Source organism: Phoenix dactylifera, chromosome 3, assembly GCF_051530095.1.
Source record: "Phoenix dactylifera cultivar Ajwa chromosome 3, Ajwa_hap1_PhDact_Kaust_v1.1, whole genome shotgun sequence".
In the NCBI taxonomy this organism is placed as follows: domain Eukaryota; kingdom Viridiplantae; phylum Streptophyta; class Magnoliopsida; order Arecales; family Arecaceae; genus Phoenix; species Phoenix dactylifera.
In genome coordinates, this window is record NC_143192.1 from 8,777,502 (window position 1) to 8,796,553 (window position 19,052).

Here is a 19,052-nt window from a genome sequence, read left to right on the forward strand (position 1 = left end):
ATTCAGGGGGTGCAGCTCAAGATAAAATCTCTTTTTAGGTTCTTCAACTATGATAACCGTAGTTGAGTGAATTTGCGCCCGTGAGCAGTGGCTCTAGCTGCTTGGAATTCAAAGGTTCATGAAATGAACAGAGCTTTTCAGGTGCCTGGTTTAGTAACATATGTGGATCATTCGTTGCCGGAGTTCTCATTTCAACTGCTTAAAGGAGTTGGTTGTTTGGGATGCATCCAAGTTCGGCCGGTGCAGCAGACGGTTCGGCGCCGCAGATCTTTGTTGCAGCATGCACCCCGGCGACGGAATGACTGCATGCGACCGCTGGCACTACAGACCCATCAGCACTGTGTGGCGTGCGGCGCCAGCCGCCATGTTCAGTTCTGCAGGCGCCGCCCGATTGCCGCTTGCCCTCGAGTGCTCGTGCCGGCGGTATGATGCATGGCTTTGAGGCTCCATGGGACATCAAACATACCTTTCACTAAGATGATATTTTGGGCTGCAAATGATAAATGAGCTATCTTGTTTGAGAATACGCCATTGTTGCACTGTATGGAGCTCAAATGTCATCGTTGGTTGTGTTTGTCTCCCCTTCCCTGCAAATTAAGTGGGGTTTGATGCTGGAGGAAGTATTTGCACCCAGCTTCTGTCTTTCCTTGCTTTATATTCACTTTATTTAAAAGCTTGCTGTCAAAAAGGTTTTACAAATAATTTAAAAAAGAAAGGGCTTCATCGTTTTCCCCAAAAAGGTTTCATCACATACATCAGTTCAGTCTAGTTCAATGTACTTATTAGATTTTGAAAAATGAAAAACATAAAATAAAAAGCAATACAAGACAGGCCCAAAGTATGTTGAATGATATAGAAGTTAATAGAACTCGTAAATCTAGGAACATGAAACGTTAACTTCACTCTGAAACAATAGCTTGTCAAAGTGGAATTAAGAAGGTCGGATCGAAAAGCATCCCTAGCACCTAGTTAGCTAAAATTCCTGTAGCAAAAAATGGATTTCAGAGGTTTCTCCCATCTTAGTTAGATGCCCTCCATCCACCAAAGTTCTCTTCAACAAAGCCTTGTTGGCGATTTTCCTACAAAGAAAATTATGATGTTAATATCATGCTAAAGCCTTTCAATATAATTAGGATTAGATCAAGAGATGATGTATATCACCTTCACTGGAATTCTAGTTCAATGAAAACCAAAGCTGTTTGCTTTCGTTTTTAGTCATGCAACTTAGAATTGGCAAAAGCCCTGACAGTTTAATGCTATTCACTAAAAGAAAAGGAACACCCATAGCAGGGTTATTCTCATTTACACATATCTCTGAAAAAAGACTCTGTCCTCTATATAAATGCCAAGCATTTCTAGTGATTGAGGAGGCAAATAGTCTAGTAACTAGAGCTTGATATTTCCTTGACATCTAGGTGTACATACTAAAACATCACCTCACCTTCCCTTCTCTCTTTAGCATGTTCCAATGTACTCTTCAGAGAATTTTATTGATCATGAGAAAAAGCTAGTTCCTTTTCTAAGAACTTGGAAAAGCCTAGTTCTTTCTACAATAAATTATTTGTCAGGTAGGAGGCTCCATAGGAATATAAGGTACAGTTAGTCTAATTGCAAAAATTTGTCCATTGTGATCAAAGCACTCAATAATTTTTGACAAACTATATCTGACAGACAACTTACGTTGGCATGGTCCAAGCGATCAGTACAAGTTATGGTAATGCATTTTCTGGTTGCATGTACTATTTTCAAGAAAATAAAATCTAAACTCTCTGATCGCCCATGATAGCTAATTCTGCCCAAGAGTAAGGATTCACATCGGTGATTTTGCTTAAGCAAGAATCTAAACTAAGTGGGCAAGTTGGAAACTGCAACAATCATCATGGCCAAGCAGGTGACCACAAGTGAAATGTCTTACCATACCAGTGAATCTCTAGGTTTTTTTATACTTCAAAATTTTTCAATAAAAAGCTTCACTGTTTGATGGGAATTTGAGCATCATTTGAATTAACTAAAATACTTGACTGCTTAAGCACATACTACAAACAAGAATGAAATATCAATATACAAGATTCAGCCTGGAGAATTTTAGAAGTCACCCTTCTGCTATGATATGGTGGACACATACATGTAAGTCACATGACGTATATTCAGATTTTAGATATGACAATTCCTTAAAAGAAGATGATTGAACACAGGGGCGAGTGCATATACAGCTATATGCACTTATGTGGCAAATATATTCATATTTATGTATATGCATGTCTATAGGCAATTTAAATATCGAAGTATAGTTAAGCTACGTTTATCTAGTTCTTCAATTATACATGAAAATACTTTACATTCTACCAAGTAACATGCACAATCTATTCTGTGATAGTATTGTGCACTTGAAGTATCATGAAGCAGGACAAATTTTTTAGAGAGAAAACCTGTGGAGTGAAGGTGAGGCCAACTTTGATTTCTCCACGATATTCTTGATCCTTGACAACATTGTAAACAGTTGGAGGAAGGCTACCCTCAGCGAATACTGGTTCTAAAGGGATCCTGGAAATAAAAACAGAAAAGGAAAGAGTGTCACAGGAAAAAAAAATTTTGTCATCATAAGAAACTAAAAACAGTCAAATTGGGTGAATATGATGCCCAAGTCTCATTATAGTTTTGTGATTAATTTAAACACCCCTTCAGCAAAACATAAGACTGGAATATATATAGAAGTTTTAGGACTAATTTGCATAACATGCACTTTCAGTATGTTGTGCAGTAATAAATGCCATCACTTCACATCAATACTTAGAGATCACAGATGACATAAAATACTCACTCTGCCTCTCCCACAAAATCATCACCACTACCAGCATCACTGTCCATCAGCTTGATACAGAGCTCTGTGGCATTGTCAGAGATGGTGAACACAAAGCTCTCATTCCATTCAGGATCACTTCCTTTTCCTGCATCAAGACATGCACTGGAACATCAACAAATAGAAACAGAAACCAGGTATGATGAACCCAAGTTAAAACCCTCTTAATAAAGTACAATAAAATATTACATACTAATAACAGGTCATGAATTTTTGATACTATACAAAACAAGTCTGGTTGATCAAGTTAAACACAATAAACAATTGAGGAAATAAAAGCCATCAGTATGTAGGATCTTAACGATATTTCTAACACATAAGTCCATTCCATGTCAATCTTAAAACACACTTTCTCTGTTAATATATGAACCATAAAGCTAAGTAGTTCACTGGTGCCAAATTAATATATATTTTATAACCATGCACTTCTAGCCTGAGAACACCTTAATATAAGCATATGGATGTAATGACTGTGTATGTGTGTGCATACTATTAGTTTGATGTTTCATTTTGCAAACATTAAGTGATAGATGAAATAATATTGTGTTGCCCGTTATTTCCACTATTTACCTGTTACAGGAGACATATCTAACTTTTCACTTCCAAAAACTCATATCAGAAAAGCCTCCGATTGCTTTGCCTAGCAACTACATAACATTGCAAAAACTGTAACGATCTAAAGGCATATCTGGACACTTCTCTGACATTTGGAGTGTGGAGTAGCAACACATCTTTTTCCTATACTGTTCTGTCATATATAACATTAATTCTATGTTTGGTTCATAGCATGAGGGATGAAATGTGATTCAAATTCCATCCTTGGTCCATGTTACCATTTGATTTGCCCAATGAGTAATGGAATCAAGTTTTCATTGGAATCACCATTCCCTTAAATTGAGGAATTGTGATTCCACTTTACATGGGGAGAATGGCCATTCTAATCCTTATGAGAATGAATAATACCGTTGCTATATATTAATCAGCAGCATTATGGTTAAAATATAAACGAATAGTATCTTAGAATCCATTTCTTCCATTGCATGGTGACCTATATTATTTTTCTTTAGGGGCTTCCACCCTCAATATTTGAACACCAACATAAATCTATAAACATATTTCAATCTGTAAGAAATATGTATTGTATATTTCTCAGCTGACACCACCATTGCTTTTACCATTTACTGCTGCTAAGAGTACTCCTTTCTCTTTTTATATTATATAGTTAAAATTGTTGAGTTTCCTCTACAGCCCTTTCCATACTCTGTACTCCAGAATGTTGAAATCTCCTACCCATATTTCTGTTATCTCTTTAGTCCATTTGTCCAATAGTCCCCTTTTCATGCTTCATCCTCTCCATTCTTACTGCATTATGCTTACTAGTTTCTCTTCTTCTTATGCCCTTTGCTCATTTATTCTCTCTTTCTACTTCACTCTATATATTTTTCTCTTTAGTGACAAAGGCCCATCTCTTTAGTTCCCTGATTAATATCCCTCTTGCCATGAATTCCCAGCCTTTTCAGGACATTTTGGCCCCCTTGAACTTAAGAATCCTATATGGTGAATCAAATATTCTCATTGTTATGGTTACCTCTCCAAAGGTTCATATCTCTCACAATTTTTTCCCTTTCCATCCCTGTCATATTTTATTAGGATTCCCTGGTGTTAGGATAGTGGACAATATCATGACAAGATAATGTTGCAACTATATATCGGAGTAAATTTTGATGATCATTTAAGCAAATTACAACTAAGTCAGTTACTGCAGATTACTAGCATGAAGATCTTTTCTAGATAGCTTGGAACTCTATTATTGCTATATAAAAGTGGAGTAAAACCATCATTATCTATAATTGGATGACTTGGATGACTCCATTTTGAACTGATGACTTAGAAGCAAATCTAGCATTAGTTCAAGGAAATGAAATAGAAAGTTTGACATTAGTCACCTTTCAATCTTAGTTATTATTGAAAATGCAAATTATGAATTCCTAACATTATCTTTCCCTTTCATTCAATAGAACTCTCTGTGATATCCTTGTTCACTAGTTATTTTTAGACTAAGATTTTATTTTAATGTCAAGGTGTACTTGTGTTCTGTTTTTGGGTGACTGGTATTTTGTTCTAGTTTATGTTTCTGTTAGATTAGTTTACCGGTTTTTCTCATGAATTTCATCTATTGCTCTAATAAGAGTGATATCATATCTTTATACTTTAATTCTAATTGTCGAATCTTATCTTTCCTACTTCCATAATGATATCTTCAAATTGGTACAGAGAGATGAAACCACCTTTATCCTGAATGAAATTGCAAAATCACATGTAACAAGCAAATGTAGTACCTGCCTTCTCATAAAAGCAAGCACAGCACATTCATCATCCACCTCACACTTCTCTACAAGTTACATGCTCGAGTTAATATCTAAGATGAGATATTATATTTTGAATCCTAGCCAGTGCAGCATGGATACAATTACAAGAACCGGATTCGGACACATGTCCAAGTATTTAACTCGGCCAAAGAAGGAAAAAAAAAGATACAGGGATCCATAGAAAAAGATAATTTTAATTAAATTATATATTTAATATTGTTTGAAATACAAAATTAGATGATATTCTTTTGTTAAGGTCTTCAACAATATTTGTTTCTCAATAACTTATAAAAAGGATATTTTGCAAAGTGATCGTAGTATCTACACCCTTGACAACAATATCTAAAAAGGAAAAAGGTCACCTTCAACATAATTATGGTGTGTTAGACTTTTCGAGTCCTCAAGTGCCTAGCATTTTTTTTTTTTAACGTATCAAGAATTTCAATACATATCTGTATTCTTTTCTTGCAACCCTGTTCATGTTATTTTAGGTCTTCCCTTTCCACTTCCTATTTCCTTCAACAAATGTTAAATTACCAAGTTTTTAGTTCATCTCATCACCTTGCACCAGTACCTAGATATTTTACTTGTTATTCTCACTGCAACGGGGTGACTGATGTCATATATATATATATATATATTAACTTTGTCATGCCAAATCCTTTCTGTCAAAATACAGGTAACTGTCATGGAGTTGAGACATCAAAATTAGAACCATCTAGAGCTCCTCAACAATGAAGCTAAGTTTAATTGTCCAGCTGATTTCCTTTATATTTCCCATCTGTTCTCTCTTTCATTCAGAAAAAAAAAAAAAAACATTATGATCCATACGGGAATATTTCTGCTATGTATTGAAAGAAATCTAGAATGCGCAAAGTTTACAAACTATTGATAAAGTTACCTGATGCAACACTACTTTTCTGCTCCTGCGTACGACATACTAGGATAGCATATGGATCCATGTTACCTGCTCCACGATTTGCAATATGTTATACTGGCAGTTTACTCCGAACACATAAAACCAATGTTTCTAATCACATGGTAACAATTACCTATGTCAGCTACCAAAACTGAGATGAATTAAAATCTTGGTTTATCTCGGCCCATGTACAGTAAATGAGGAAATTTGGAGGGAACTGAGATTTCTCAAGATCTCAGCCGATAAACTAGGACTGAGACATCATATCTCAACCAGTACTGTAAATCCAAGATTATCAACTATATTTAAGCATTAATTTCGAGATTTATTAGTCAAAAAAACTGAAATAAGAAATATTTTTTAAAAAAATATTGACCTCGATATGCTGGATTTTATCCATTTACATCAGCCGGAATAGTAGGGCTGAGATTTTATACATGCATCATACGGGGAGGTCCCGGATTCCAATACAAACCTACATCTTGGCCTTGCACAAAACTATTCCACGGTCAAATCTAGAAAAAGAGAACAAATTCGGTACAAAACTTGGCAAACAAAATAAAAATAATGTTTTTGGCGAAAAGAGTAAATCCGGAGATCCAGCAGACTATATCTAATCAATATAACTAACAAACTATTGGCTTCATCGCAAAAGCGTACGTATCGGAGAATCCAGACCCCGGCCAAAAGTAAATCTAGATCTGTCACAAGAAAAAACCAGAGATCGAAGTTTCGTGCAAAGATACTGGAATTTCAGCCCAAAAAAGCCGGTGGAAAAGCTGTCATTTAACGATCTGTGGAATCAAGAAAAGAGATCCACGAGAAATTTCAAGATGGTAGAACGTACAGAGGAAATCGGTGTTCTCGAGGCCCTTGGCACCGACGAGAAGCACTTCCAGCGTTCCTTGGACCATCGTCTCTCTCTCTCTCGCTTCGCTCTCGCTTCTCGCTATGATCTGGATTGGTTCTCTTCTTTCTTTGCGATGGGTAATTGTAGAGTGCCGTGTGCAATGAATGCGAGAACAAATAAAGAATGGGCGGACGATCCGGTTGCGAGGTATTCGGCCATCGGATCCGCCATTTCAGCGGTCCGAACCAGCACGCATAAAAATAAGGGGAAACTAATGTCCGGTCCATTTTTTGACCGGACTGTAATGTTTAATCCCTGTTGAACATAACTTTAACAACCGGTCCATACCCATTTCCAGTGCATAATAAATTTTCATGAAAAGACCATAATGCCCTTCACCCCCTTCATCTTCATTTTCTCTTTTTTATTTCCCCTGTTCTGAATCCTATTCCTTCCAACTTCCAAGCCATCCCACAAGGTCTGCAAGTGCTCGTTCCGCTTCCGCATTATCGGCTCCGGCCTCCAGGCCAAGTGAGACTCCCTCTCCGTCGCTGTCTCCGCCGTCGCCTCCCTTGCCCTCGACCTCCACCTGTGCTTCTTCCCCACCGTCGCCGCCCGCGAGAGGATCCGGAGGAGAAAGGGTCTCGGCCCCGCTCCACCGGCCATGTCGCCGAGCCACCGCCGGCCTCGGCACTCTTCCGGCGCCGCCAGCCTCGCGGGAGGAGAAGGAGGGAGGAGAAGAAAGAAGAAAGAAGAAGGGGCATCGGGAAGAAGAGAAGAAAAAAAGAAAAGAAAAAGAAAAGAAAAGAAAAGAAAAGAAAAGAAAAGAAAAGAAAAGGAAAGAAAAATAAATAAATAAATGCATAAATAAGTGTGTGTATATGAACGAATAAATAAATAAAATAATAAATAAATATATTTCAATAAAATAAAATAATAAATAATAAATAACAAAATAAATAAATAATGATCCGACATTCTTTTGGCGCTGCCGGCCTCGCAGGAGGAGAAGGAAGAAAGAAGAAGAAGCTTTGGGAAGAAGAGAAGAAAAAAGAAAAAAAAAGAAAAGGAAACAAATAGAAGAAAAGAAAAGAAAAATAAAAAAAGAAAATAAAAAAAATAAAAAAATAAAGAAAAATAAAGTTAACTCACTATTGCAATTAAGTTAGTAAGCTTGAACATAGTGCACACAGTAAAACTATCTCTGCGTGCCATTTTTCTCCATCTTGGAAATTCAGTTAGAAAACAATAACATATACTTAAATCTTGTATCACAGTTAGTACCTTATCTCAAACCTTTTTTGCTCCGTTTTTGCTCCATATTAGGAATTTAGTGTGTACGACGTTTTAGTACCTCACCTCAAACCTTGTACATCAATGTCGACATAACACCTTATTGTGTACCGTGTTAATTTAACTGTATGTGCAGACAATTTATCTGTATGCCAAAACAATTAAATTGTGTGCAGAGTAGAATTTACTGTGTGCACGGTTAATATAATTGTGTTCTGGAGTAAAATAACAGTCTTGAAACATTTGTTTTAAATCTTATGCAATTTTCAGAAGGGTACAATAGCGAGGGAAACAAGAACATATGCATACAGCACATAAATATAAGATGAGTGCATTTGTATTTGATAAGTTTTGATCAATGTTTGGACTGATGTCAAGTAGAAATAGATCTTAGACTAATGTGTTGTAAAAGATGAACGTAAATATGTGCATTTTTATTTTTTGTGTAATAAAATAATAGATAATATGATTATGTTGATTATGTTCAGATGATTGGCTTCCTTTTCTGCTTTTTGTCGTGCTCATTGCTAAAATGTCTATCATGATGACTTATTATAGGTTCTGAAAGAGTTTCATAAACTGTGCCGGCACAGTTGTAATATGGTTATGAGGCCATAAACAGAAACATAAGCAGGACATGCTTAAATATCTATCACACTTTCAGAAAATCAGTGTGCCAATTGAATTTATGTTCCTCCAATTTGGTAATTCTATTTGGAAATTTGTTTAAAATCGAAGGTTGTACTCCAAATGGTTGATAATCGAAAGTAGGTACATAACTTTTCATTATCAACGGGCACCAAACTGACGATAAAGAGTACCGACAAATCTAACAACTAAAGTGTATCGGAGTTTGAGAAGATTTAGCGTGCCATTTTGCTCCATCTCCACATTTCAATTAGGAAACATAAACATAGGCTTAAATCTTGTGCCAAAATAGTTCAAGTGCTTAAAAGCGTATCAGAGTTTCAGAAAAATGAGCGTGCTATTTTGGGAGTTCAGTTAGGTCCCATTATCATTTTGGATATCAATAATTATAGTTCCAGAATTTCAGAAATTGCAGCATGCCATTTTCCTTAAAAGCGTATTGGAGTTTCAAAATCCTCTGTGTGCCATTTTTGGGAATTATTCCATTGAAGCAATAACAAATACTTAAATCTTGTAATACAATTTCAGATATTATTGTTCCTATGCTTAAAAGTGTATCGGAGTTTCATAAAATTTAGCGTGCCATCTTATGCAACATTTTTTGAATATCACTTAACTGGGTGCACAGTTTAATTAACTATGTTCGCAGTTAATTTACCTGTGTTCGGAAACAAAGAAACTGTGTGCAGAGTAGAACTTATTGTGTGCATAATTGAAGTAACTGTGTTTCGGGGTAGAATAACAGTCTTCAAACTTTGCCAAACCTACTATTTCATCAAAATTAGGTGTTCACTGCTTCATTAAGAGATGTAGCAATGTAGATTTAGTGTTTACTCCGTTTTAGTACCCCATCGCAAACCACTTTCAACAATTTCAGAATGATACTTAACTGTGTGTGCAGTTTTATTAACTGTGTTCGCTGTTAATTTAACTGTGTTTCCCAACAAATAAACTGTGTGCATAGTTGAAATAACTATGTTTTGGGATAGAATAATGGTGTTCAAATATTACTAAACCTTCTACTCATCAAAAATAGGAGTTCACTGCTTCATTTTGGGATGTGCCAATCTAGATTGAGTGTTTATTCCCTTTTACTACCTCATCCCAACCACTTCTACAACAATTTCCTAATAACACTTAACTGTGTGCAAAGTTCTATTTACTATGTTCGCAGACAAAATAACTGTGTTCTGAAACAAATAAACTGTGTACAGTATCATAAACTATGTGCACAATTGAAATAACTGTGTTCCGGGGTAGAATAACGGTGATTAAACTTTGCCAAACCTTCTACTTATCAAGAATAGGAGTTCACTACTTCATTTTGGGATGTGCCAATCTAGATTTTGGCACGCTGCAATTTCTAAAATTTTGGAACTAAATGAATTTCCAAAATGACACGCTGCACACATTAAAGTTTACCGCAATAGTGTTGTAAGTGTGTGACGGCACATAGTTTAGTCACTTTTTGAGAATCTATAAGTTACATTTCAGCATCTGAGCAATGAGCATGATAGCAAGTAGAAAATTTGGCCAATCATCTCAACATAATCTAATTTTCTATTTAAATGTTATATGACACAAAAAAATGCAAATGCACTCATCTTACAATCAACTTTTACAACACATAGAAAACTATCTCTTCCTACTTGACTACATTCTGTACATAGATATTTTCTTATTCTTGCTATTCTTGTAGGCAAGAAGCCATATAAAATTTGGAGATCTTTGAGATCGGTTTGAAGTGGATGTGTCGTATGCATATGTTCTTGTTTCCCTTGCTATTGTACTCTTGTGAAGATTGCATTGGATTTAAAACAAATGTTTCAAGACTGTTATTTTACCCCGAAACACAGTTATATTAACCGTGCACACAGTAAATTCTACTCTATTCACAATTTAATTATTTTGGCATACAGATAAATTGTCTGCGCACATAGTTAAATTAACTGTGCACACAGTAAGGTGTTATCCCAACATTGATGTATAAGGTTTGAGGTGAGATACTAAAACGTCGTACACACTGAATTTCTAATATGGAGCAAAAATGGAGCAAAAAAGGTTTGAGACGAGGTACTAACTGTGATACAAGATTTAAGCATATGTTATTGTTTTTTAATTGAATTCTCAAGATGGAGGAAAATGGCACGCAGAGATAGTTTTACTGTGTGCACTGTATTCAAGCTTACTAACTTAATTACAATAGTGAGTTAACTTTATTTTTCTTTTCTTTTTTTTTCTTTTCTTCTTTTTTTTCCTTTTTTTTTTCTTTTTTTTCTTTTTTCTTCTCTTCTTTCCGAAGCTTCTTCTTCTTTCTTCTTTCTTCTCTTCCCTCCTTTCTTCTCCTCTCGCGAGGCTGGTGACGCCGGAAGAGTGCCGAATCGTTATTTATTTATTTAGTTATTTATTATTTTATTTTATTGGAATATATTTATTTATTATCTTAATTATTTATTTATTTATTCATTCATTCATATATATATTTTTATTTATTTATGCATTTATTTATTTTCTTTTTTTCCCTTTTTTTTCTTTTCTTTTTCTTTTCTTTTTTCTTCTCTTCTTCCCGATGCCTCTTCTTCTTTCTTCTTTCTTCTCCTCCCTTCTTTCTTCTCCTCCCGCGAGGCCGGCGGCGCTGGAAGAGGGCCGAGGCCGGTGGTGGCTCGGTGACATGGCCGGTGGAGCACGGCCGAGATCCTTTCTCCTCCATATCATCTCGCGGGCGGCGATGGTGGAGAATAAGCGCGGGTGGAGGTCGAGTTCAAGAGAGGCGACGGCGGAGACGGCGGTGGAGAGGGAGTCGAACTTGGCCTGGAGGTCGGAGATCTGGTAGGCGGCGGCCGAGTGGGCGGAGGTTGCGGAGAGGAGGGCAAAGACGAGGGAAGCGAGGAGGTCGGGAGTGAGGGGGTGCGGGAGGAGGAGGGCGGCGGCGACGAGGAGGAAGATTAGGGGTGAGGCGGCGAACTGGAGGGCGCCGAGGCGGTGGACGGGGGAGCGGTCGTCGGCCACGGTGGGGGATAGGAAGGCATAATGGGGGAAGAAGAAGGTGAGTTTCAGTTTGGGGAGAAAAACTGGGTACTTTAAGGAGGGGTATTTTCGTCTCATAAAAATACTCTCAAGGACCGAGAATTAAACATACTAAAATTATTGGACTGGTTGTTATAAGACTAGTTAACAGGGATTTATTGTTATACTAGAGTCTTTTGAAAGGTGGGGAATTAATTTCTCCTAAAAATAATATAAAAAAAATTAAATGGATCAGGTCCAGATGTACCTAAGATAAAATTATAGATGGATTCATTTCAAATGAAATTATTCAACCCCGTTTGCTAAAGATGTTGATAGTAGGGCTTTTAGGTGTAAAACTTTTTGAAGTATAGCTTTTTATAAAAAATAAAAACTATAAATTAAAAAAAATAATTTTAATATGATAAAATGACCATAAAAAATATTGAATAGTATTATACCATAGAATATAATAAAATATAATATATATTAATACATAAATATATAATATAATATAATATTACTATAATGTAATATAATATTATTTTAATATAGTTAATATAATATTATATGCTATGGCATAATAATTTAATATAATTTAAAATTATATAACATAACATATCAATATATTATAGAATAATATAATGTAATATTATATTTATAGTATAATATAATATTTTGATATAAAATATTATAATTAGAAACTAATAATTGTTGGGGCTTCTGTGGATTTTTTTTTCCGTGTATTACTATATAATGGGATACTTACTATACTTATATGATTTTATGGGTGTTTTGGTCTTAAAAAAAGTATAAATCTAAAACAACTTTTCAATGTGTTCTAGAAGTACTCTTCCGATGAAGCTTCTTCTAAGTAGACGTTTTCAGCTTTCTAGCAAAGCTAAAATAGTTTTTCGATTTTTTTACCAAATATGAATGTACCATTCAAAAGTATTTTTGGAGCATCAGAGTATTTTCTGACCTGTCAAAAGCTCTACGGGCCATAAGTGGATTGCTTTCATCCTAGGTATAACCTAAACCCTAGTGAATGACACCTGAATCAGGCCTTGCGTCATGGTTATGGGCCTCATAGGCTCATGCATTGCCAGCCCAAACCGAGCCCAGCGCATGAGGTCATCTATAGGAAAAGTTGGCAGTAGCATGCGCTCGGATTCTCGCGCCATTTTTGCTTGGCGGGAAAGTCAAAACTCCCACGCGCCATCGGGACTTCTCATTTACAACCTCCCCGACGAAGTCTCGGGAGGAAGAGCAGGGAAAGGAAACGCCGGGATGCAGATCAGGATCCGCTGCGGCTGCGGCGAAGGGACCTGCGCCGAGTGGGCCGTCGTCGAGCTCCAGGGCGTCGTCGAGCCCCAGCCGTCGATCGGTGATCAGATCCAGGGTCTTGAGATCGGACGCCTCTGCTGCACCTCATCCTCTTCTTCCTCTCCGGTCAGCAGCATACTCTCCGGCACTCCTCCATCGATTCTATTCACCGTTCGATCGAGATCCCCTGGCTGTTACTTATCGGTGCGTCTTTTTTTTGGTTTTTTTTTGTTCTCTCGGTGGACTTAAGGGAAGCTACACCTTCACCGTCGGCTACCATGAATTGACCGGGTCGAAAGTGGCACTGAAGAAGCCACTGTTGGTGCTGAAGAAAAGGAATGCAGCGGGTAGAGAGGAGCCGGAAGTGGGAGGCTCGTCGGTGGTGGAATTGGAAGCCATTGGAATTATTCGCCACAAGATACTCTTCAAGAGCAGGCCCAAAGCCTTGATTTCAAGTAAGCAATTTCCCTGCCCCTTAATTTCAGAACGAGCATATTCGCTTGGTTGTCAAAAGAATAAAAAAAAAAATCTGTCTTTTAATTTTGGTAAACTGCGATGGGGTGGAAAGCATTGATGGAATATGCGGTTCAATTGATCATGAATGCCAAGCTTTAGGAAGTTCCAATTTTATATGATTTCTCATGCATTTTTAATTTATTTTTTTGCAGGGCCACAAACAAAAGAAAAGAAAATCTCATAAAGACTGAATGCATATGGCTAAGGGGAAGATTTCTTCTATTGCCTGAACTCAATGCTTTTGAACTATGGAAGTTTTTCTAAGAGGGTGATGGATGTGTGGACAAATTCAATATAACCATGTTTTCATCAATAGATGTCAAAGTTTATCTGTACTTGTGAGTAAGATATAGTTTTTACTTTTTTTCCCTACATCATGGTAAATCTAATTGGCACTTCACTTCATCCTACCAATATGGCACATATAAGTCATTACAGTGAGATTGGCAAGTGGCAACCTCCTTTAAATATGATAACCAAAGAAATGTTCCATATTGTCATTGATGTTGGGTCCTAACTTTAGTTCAAATGTTATGAGTGCATGACACTTGAGGCAAGGAGTTGGGGTGGGGGGTGTATAGGGAAAGGGGATTGGATTAGAAGCCTTCCTAATCTAAAAAATAAAGAAAAAAAAAAGTGGTATAGTCATCTGCAAGAAAAAAAAACATCTCAAAAATAATTAGTTTACCATCATGTCATGAACCATCATAGAGCAAAGGGGAGTAGATGCAAGCAAATTGCAAGGCAGCATTGGTTCAAGAACAAGAGAAAAGTTACCTTCATAAGAATAGTTGTCACATTAGTTATGCCAACTTCATTTTGGCTCCACTTTTAAATAAAAGGCACCTTCTTGGATTAGCTTTTTGAGAATAACTTTTTTGCTCATAAAAAAAGAAAAGAAGTAGATATAAAAGAGGTATTTATGCCAAGAAATATTTTACGACAGCTCTCCTTTGAAATAGTTATGCTTGCTATAACTGCTCTTTAGTTATGCCTCTTTTCCAAATGTTGTTAGACAGGCATAAAACTTATTCCAAGCTTTACACCCACTTCATGCCTTAACCAAAATATGGCCCAACTCAGTATAAACTTTGAGGTCCATTCATTGTCCAACATTAGTTCAAAGGATTATGGGAATGGAAGGTTTGGATAATATGCAAGGTGTTTGATTAGGAATGTAGAATGCTAGCATCATTCCTAACGTTACTAGTTCAATTCAGGGAGGGGAATGGACATGGAAATGGTGTTTTCTGATTATCAATTAATGCATTGCTAATTTAGCAAGATAATTGGATTGACAGACTGCTTTGTGGAATCTTGCCAGAAATTTAGTAGGATCCTTGGGGTAACTGTTTAGGTGTGACTGTTGTGGCAGCATTGTTCTGCTATCTCTTGTGAATTCACATCTAAATGTCCCTGCATTGACTTTGATTAGTTATAGTTTTCTCTGAACTTCAGAAGAGAATTTAGGATGTGGTTGCTTGAATTTTAGGGACATTTGGACAATCCGAACCAACATAGGATAGCTCATAGCTGGCTATAATTCAAGGAGAACTGTTGTTTCTTTATGGTTATACCTGGTCCATGTGTGCTAGTTCTGAAATTGATAAAATTAACTAGAGAAAATATAACCCTCTATCCAAAAAAAATGATGAAAGGTTGCAAAAGTGAATAAAAGATTTAAGGAAGTTGGTGGCAGAAAAGAAAAGGGAATTGAAGAAAAGAAGGAAAAAAAAAAAGAAATTTAATGAGTCATAAGTTAGCAAAAAGAAAAAAAAAAAGTGAATTAGGGATTGAGCCGATGAAGGGAATCAAAGGGTGATGCATGGATACATCCTGAAATTTCTTGATACAAACTATTTCTGGTCCCTGAATTTTGGTTTCGAGGTTCCTATAACATTTTATTATGTAAATACTATGTTTTTGCAAGGAAGGTGTCATTGTTGAGGTGATAACACTAGTTATGGTTTCATGTGTGATGAAGTTAGAATTATGTATATTTATTTTGTCACTTCACCACAACATCATGCAAATTGCTTCTTCAATCTACTGACCCCACCACCATTACCTATATTTTTATGTTAGGTTTACTGCAACCTGTGCTTGGTACCCAACATTCTCCCATGTACCCATCCAAAATCCCTCTGCGTATGATTGCCCTCATCCGCCATCACATAATCCGAAAGCATGAATATGTGTGAATAATCAGCATTTGTCACTCTGATGGATTGTAGGCAATAACTTCTTAAACCATATTTTTTTTATTATTTTTAAATTTTAAAGGTTTTATACAAATAGGGTAGAAGTTTAAGTCCGCCATTAGCATCTAACCCTTGTAGCCACATTTCATGTATCGGTGAATCAATTTATTTATTTTTCTCTTTTAAATATTTAATACCTATTTTCAAGCATATGCATTTTTAATTAATATATATTAAACTTTATAGAAGAAATAATTTTGCTTGAAAAAATGAACCACTTATCTCATATAGTAATTTATAAAGACCTAATACTTCTGTTTTTTTTTTTTAAGCTGTAGTATTTCTAATTTTTGTATATTATTTCAAACATTGCTTCTAAAAGTTTAGAAAATTAATGAAATTTTATTTTTGGAAGCAAAATAAGCTTTTATCCCATAATGTAGTCTAGTTAACAGTTTCCGCATCATAACAAATTTTTAAAAGGTTTATGTTTTAATAATAATTTTTAGATAATCATATTTAAAAATTCTGAATAATGATAAAATTAATTTTAAGTGAGAGCTTTTGTAGATGGGTGCTGAATGTGTATCATGTAAAAAAAAAAAATCTACCTAAATGGATGTATATTTGTTGAGTTAATTTCAAAGTTTTCTAATTTTCGGGCTCAGGATCAAGTGGAGCTCGAGCATTTCCAAATAATATATGAAAAATTGGTAGCATGCAGGTGCCACAATCAAAAGTATGATACTGAATTTTATTCATGGATTTTATATATTTAATTTTTATATTATTTGCTAGAGAAATAATTTTAAAAAATAATTAGTAGCTAAAAATATTTGGTATGGATGTTAAATAAACGATTCTCAACACATATTCAAAGCTCATCCCAAACAAATTTCATTTGATGAATTTAATATTAGATTAAATAATTTTTTTGGGTGTAAAATTTTGGGGCTAGATATAAAATATCCAAAATTTAAGTATTTTAGTTTTGATCCATTATCTCAAACGTGAATCCAAGCATTACAGATTGATTTCACAAAATTTTTATAGCATATATCTTAGATTTAGTGATTTTGGGAGATTTCGACTTGGATTTTGAAAAAAAAAATAACAAAAAGAGAGGGAGCATGGTTCTTACCTTGGTGGCATGGTTTTTCTATCTTAAATCTATGGATTTAAAGTGCAAAAAAAATTGCGATTCCAAGCCCCCAATCTCTCTCTCCCTCTCCTTGCATTTCTGCCGGTTGGAATAAGCATAGTGTGAGAAAAAAAAGAAAAAAAAAAGGTCCCGAGCAATCTCTATACATCTTGCTACTAGTATGTTCGCCTCAAATTGCTTAAGCCTTGTTTGGGAGAGCTTTTGGAGGGCCAAAAAGCACTTTCTGGCCCTCCAAAAGTACTTTTAGATAAAAAATGGTATTTAGTAAAATTTTCGAAAAGCTGTTTCAGCTTTTGCGGAAAGCTAAAAAAGCTTTTGGGGAGAAGTTCTAATTTGGAGCTTTCCGAAAATGCTGCTTTCAGCTTTGTCGGAAAGCTGTATTTTTAACCAAAATACCCATATTAAAATATAATAATAACATAGTTTGTCTCTTTATAAACCTAAAAATCTGCTGGAGCCAAGAACCCTAACCGTCAGATTTCCTTCCGCAAGAAAAATTGTTAGAGAGATAAATGGTCATTCGGAGGATGAAAAATTAATGTACACTAATAATTAAAATATTTTATATCTTTATTATTGTATTATACTATAAATATAATATTATATTACATTATATCATAATACATTAATATGTTATTTTAAATAATTTAATATTATGTTATATTATGAAAAATTAATATATACTAATAATTATAATATTTTATACCTTTATTATTGTATCATACTATAAATATAATATCATAATACGTTATATCATAATACATTAATATGTTATTTTAAATAATTTAATATTATGTCATATTATGGGAAATTAATTGTTACTAATAATTATAATATTTTATACCTTTATTATTGTATTATACTATAAATATTATATTATATTACATTACATCATAATATATTAATATGTTACTTTATATAATTTAATATTATGTTATATTATGGGAAGTTAATTTATACTAATAATTATAATATTTTATACCTTTATTATTGAATTATACTATAAATATAATATATATTACATTATATCATAATACATTAATACGTTATGTTAAATAATTTAATATTATGTTATATTATCAAAAATTAATTTACTCTAATAATTATATTACTATTATGCTATATTATAATAATATTATTTTATATTACAATAATAGTATACTATATTATATATTTATGTATTAATATATGTTATGTTTTATTATGTTCTATTGTATATACTATGCAATGTCCTTTATGATAATTTTGTCATACCAAAGTACTTTCTCAGTTTGTTTACCCAAACATATATTAAAGTACCACAACACTTTACAAATATATTTACCAAACACCAAACAGCTTTTTATAACAGCTCTACTTCAGACAGCTCGACTTCCAACAGCTCTACTGCCCACAGCTCTCCCAAATAGGACCTTATTCTACATGCACTCTAGCAGTTCTAAGTGTGGTTCACACTCGGCTCCAGTGATTCTTCATCCCTGCGAATCAATACCATCTTGGTTCAATCTGAACTATACAGTTCAACACAAATTATGCGAGTTTCCAAATACTAATTAAATTTACACAATAATATATATATATATATATATATATATATATATATATAAATTATAGCGGTATTTACATTGCCTATGTTTGTCTTAGTCTATTGTTTTAACTTTCGCGATTATAACAATTCGGCCAACCCTATTATGTTATAATATATAATAGATGAAAAAGACAATAGCCATTATTTTATGTTATTTAGCATTAAAAAGTTCATTATAACATAACTAAATATTGTTATATTTACTTATACCTTTTTTAAATAATTTTTTGTTTTAAAATCTATTTTTGTTAAATTTCCGTTGGAAGTTATTATATGGTCCAAAAATAAATAATATTTTATTCAATAAAAAAGTG

The 19,052-nt window shown here is 34.6% G+C and overlaps 2 protein-coding genes across 2 annotated transcripts; one reads left to right on the forward strand and one right to left on the reverse strand.

Annotated features, from left to right (window-relative positions):
• Positions 1–623: 623 nt before the first annotated feature.
• On the reverse strand, positions 624–7,203 carry LOC103712108 (elicitor-responsive protein 3-like). The gene is made up of 5 exons (XM_008798512.6): positions 6,996–7,203; positions 6,131–6,196; positions 2,822–2,948; positions 2,430–2,544; positions 624–1,079 (listed from the first exon to the last, which is right to left on the reverse strand). The coding sequence occupies exons 1-5, from the start codon at positions 7,060–7,062 to the stop codon at positions 1,020–1,022; spliced, it is 435 nt and encodes a 144-aa protein (XP_008796734.3). The 5' UTR covers positions 7,063–7,203; the 3' UTR covers positions 624–1,019.
• A 5,757-nt stretch (positions 7,204–12,960) lies between these two features.
• Positions 12,961–14,122, forward strand: LOC103712107 (chromosome transmission fidelity-like protein). The gene is made up of 3 exons (XM_008798511.3): positions 12,961–13,397; positions 13,522–13,726; positions 13,940–14,122. The coding sequence occupies exons 1-3, from the start codon at positions 13,020–13,022 to the stop codon at positions 13,969–13,971; spliced, it is 615 nt and encodes a 204-aa protein (XP_008796733.3). The 5' UTR covers positions 12,961–13,019; the 3' UTR covers positions 13,972–14,122.
• The last annotated feature ends 4,930 nt before the right edge of the window (positions 14,123–19,052 follow it).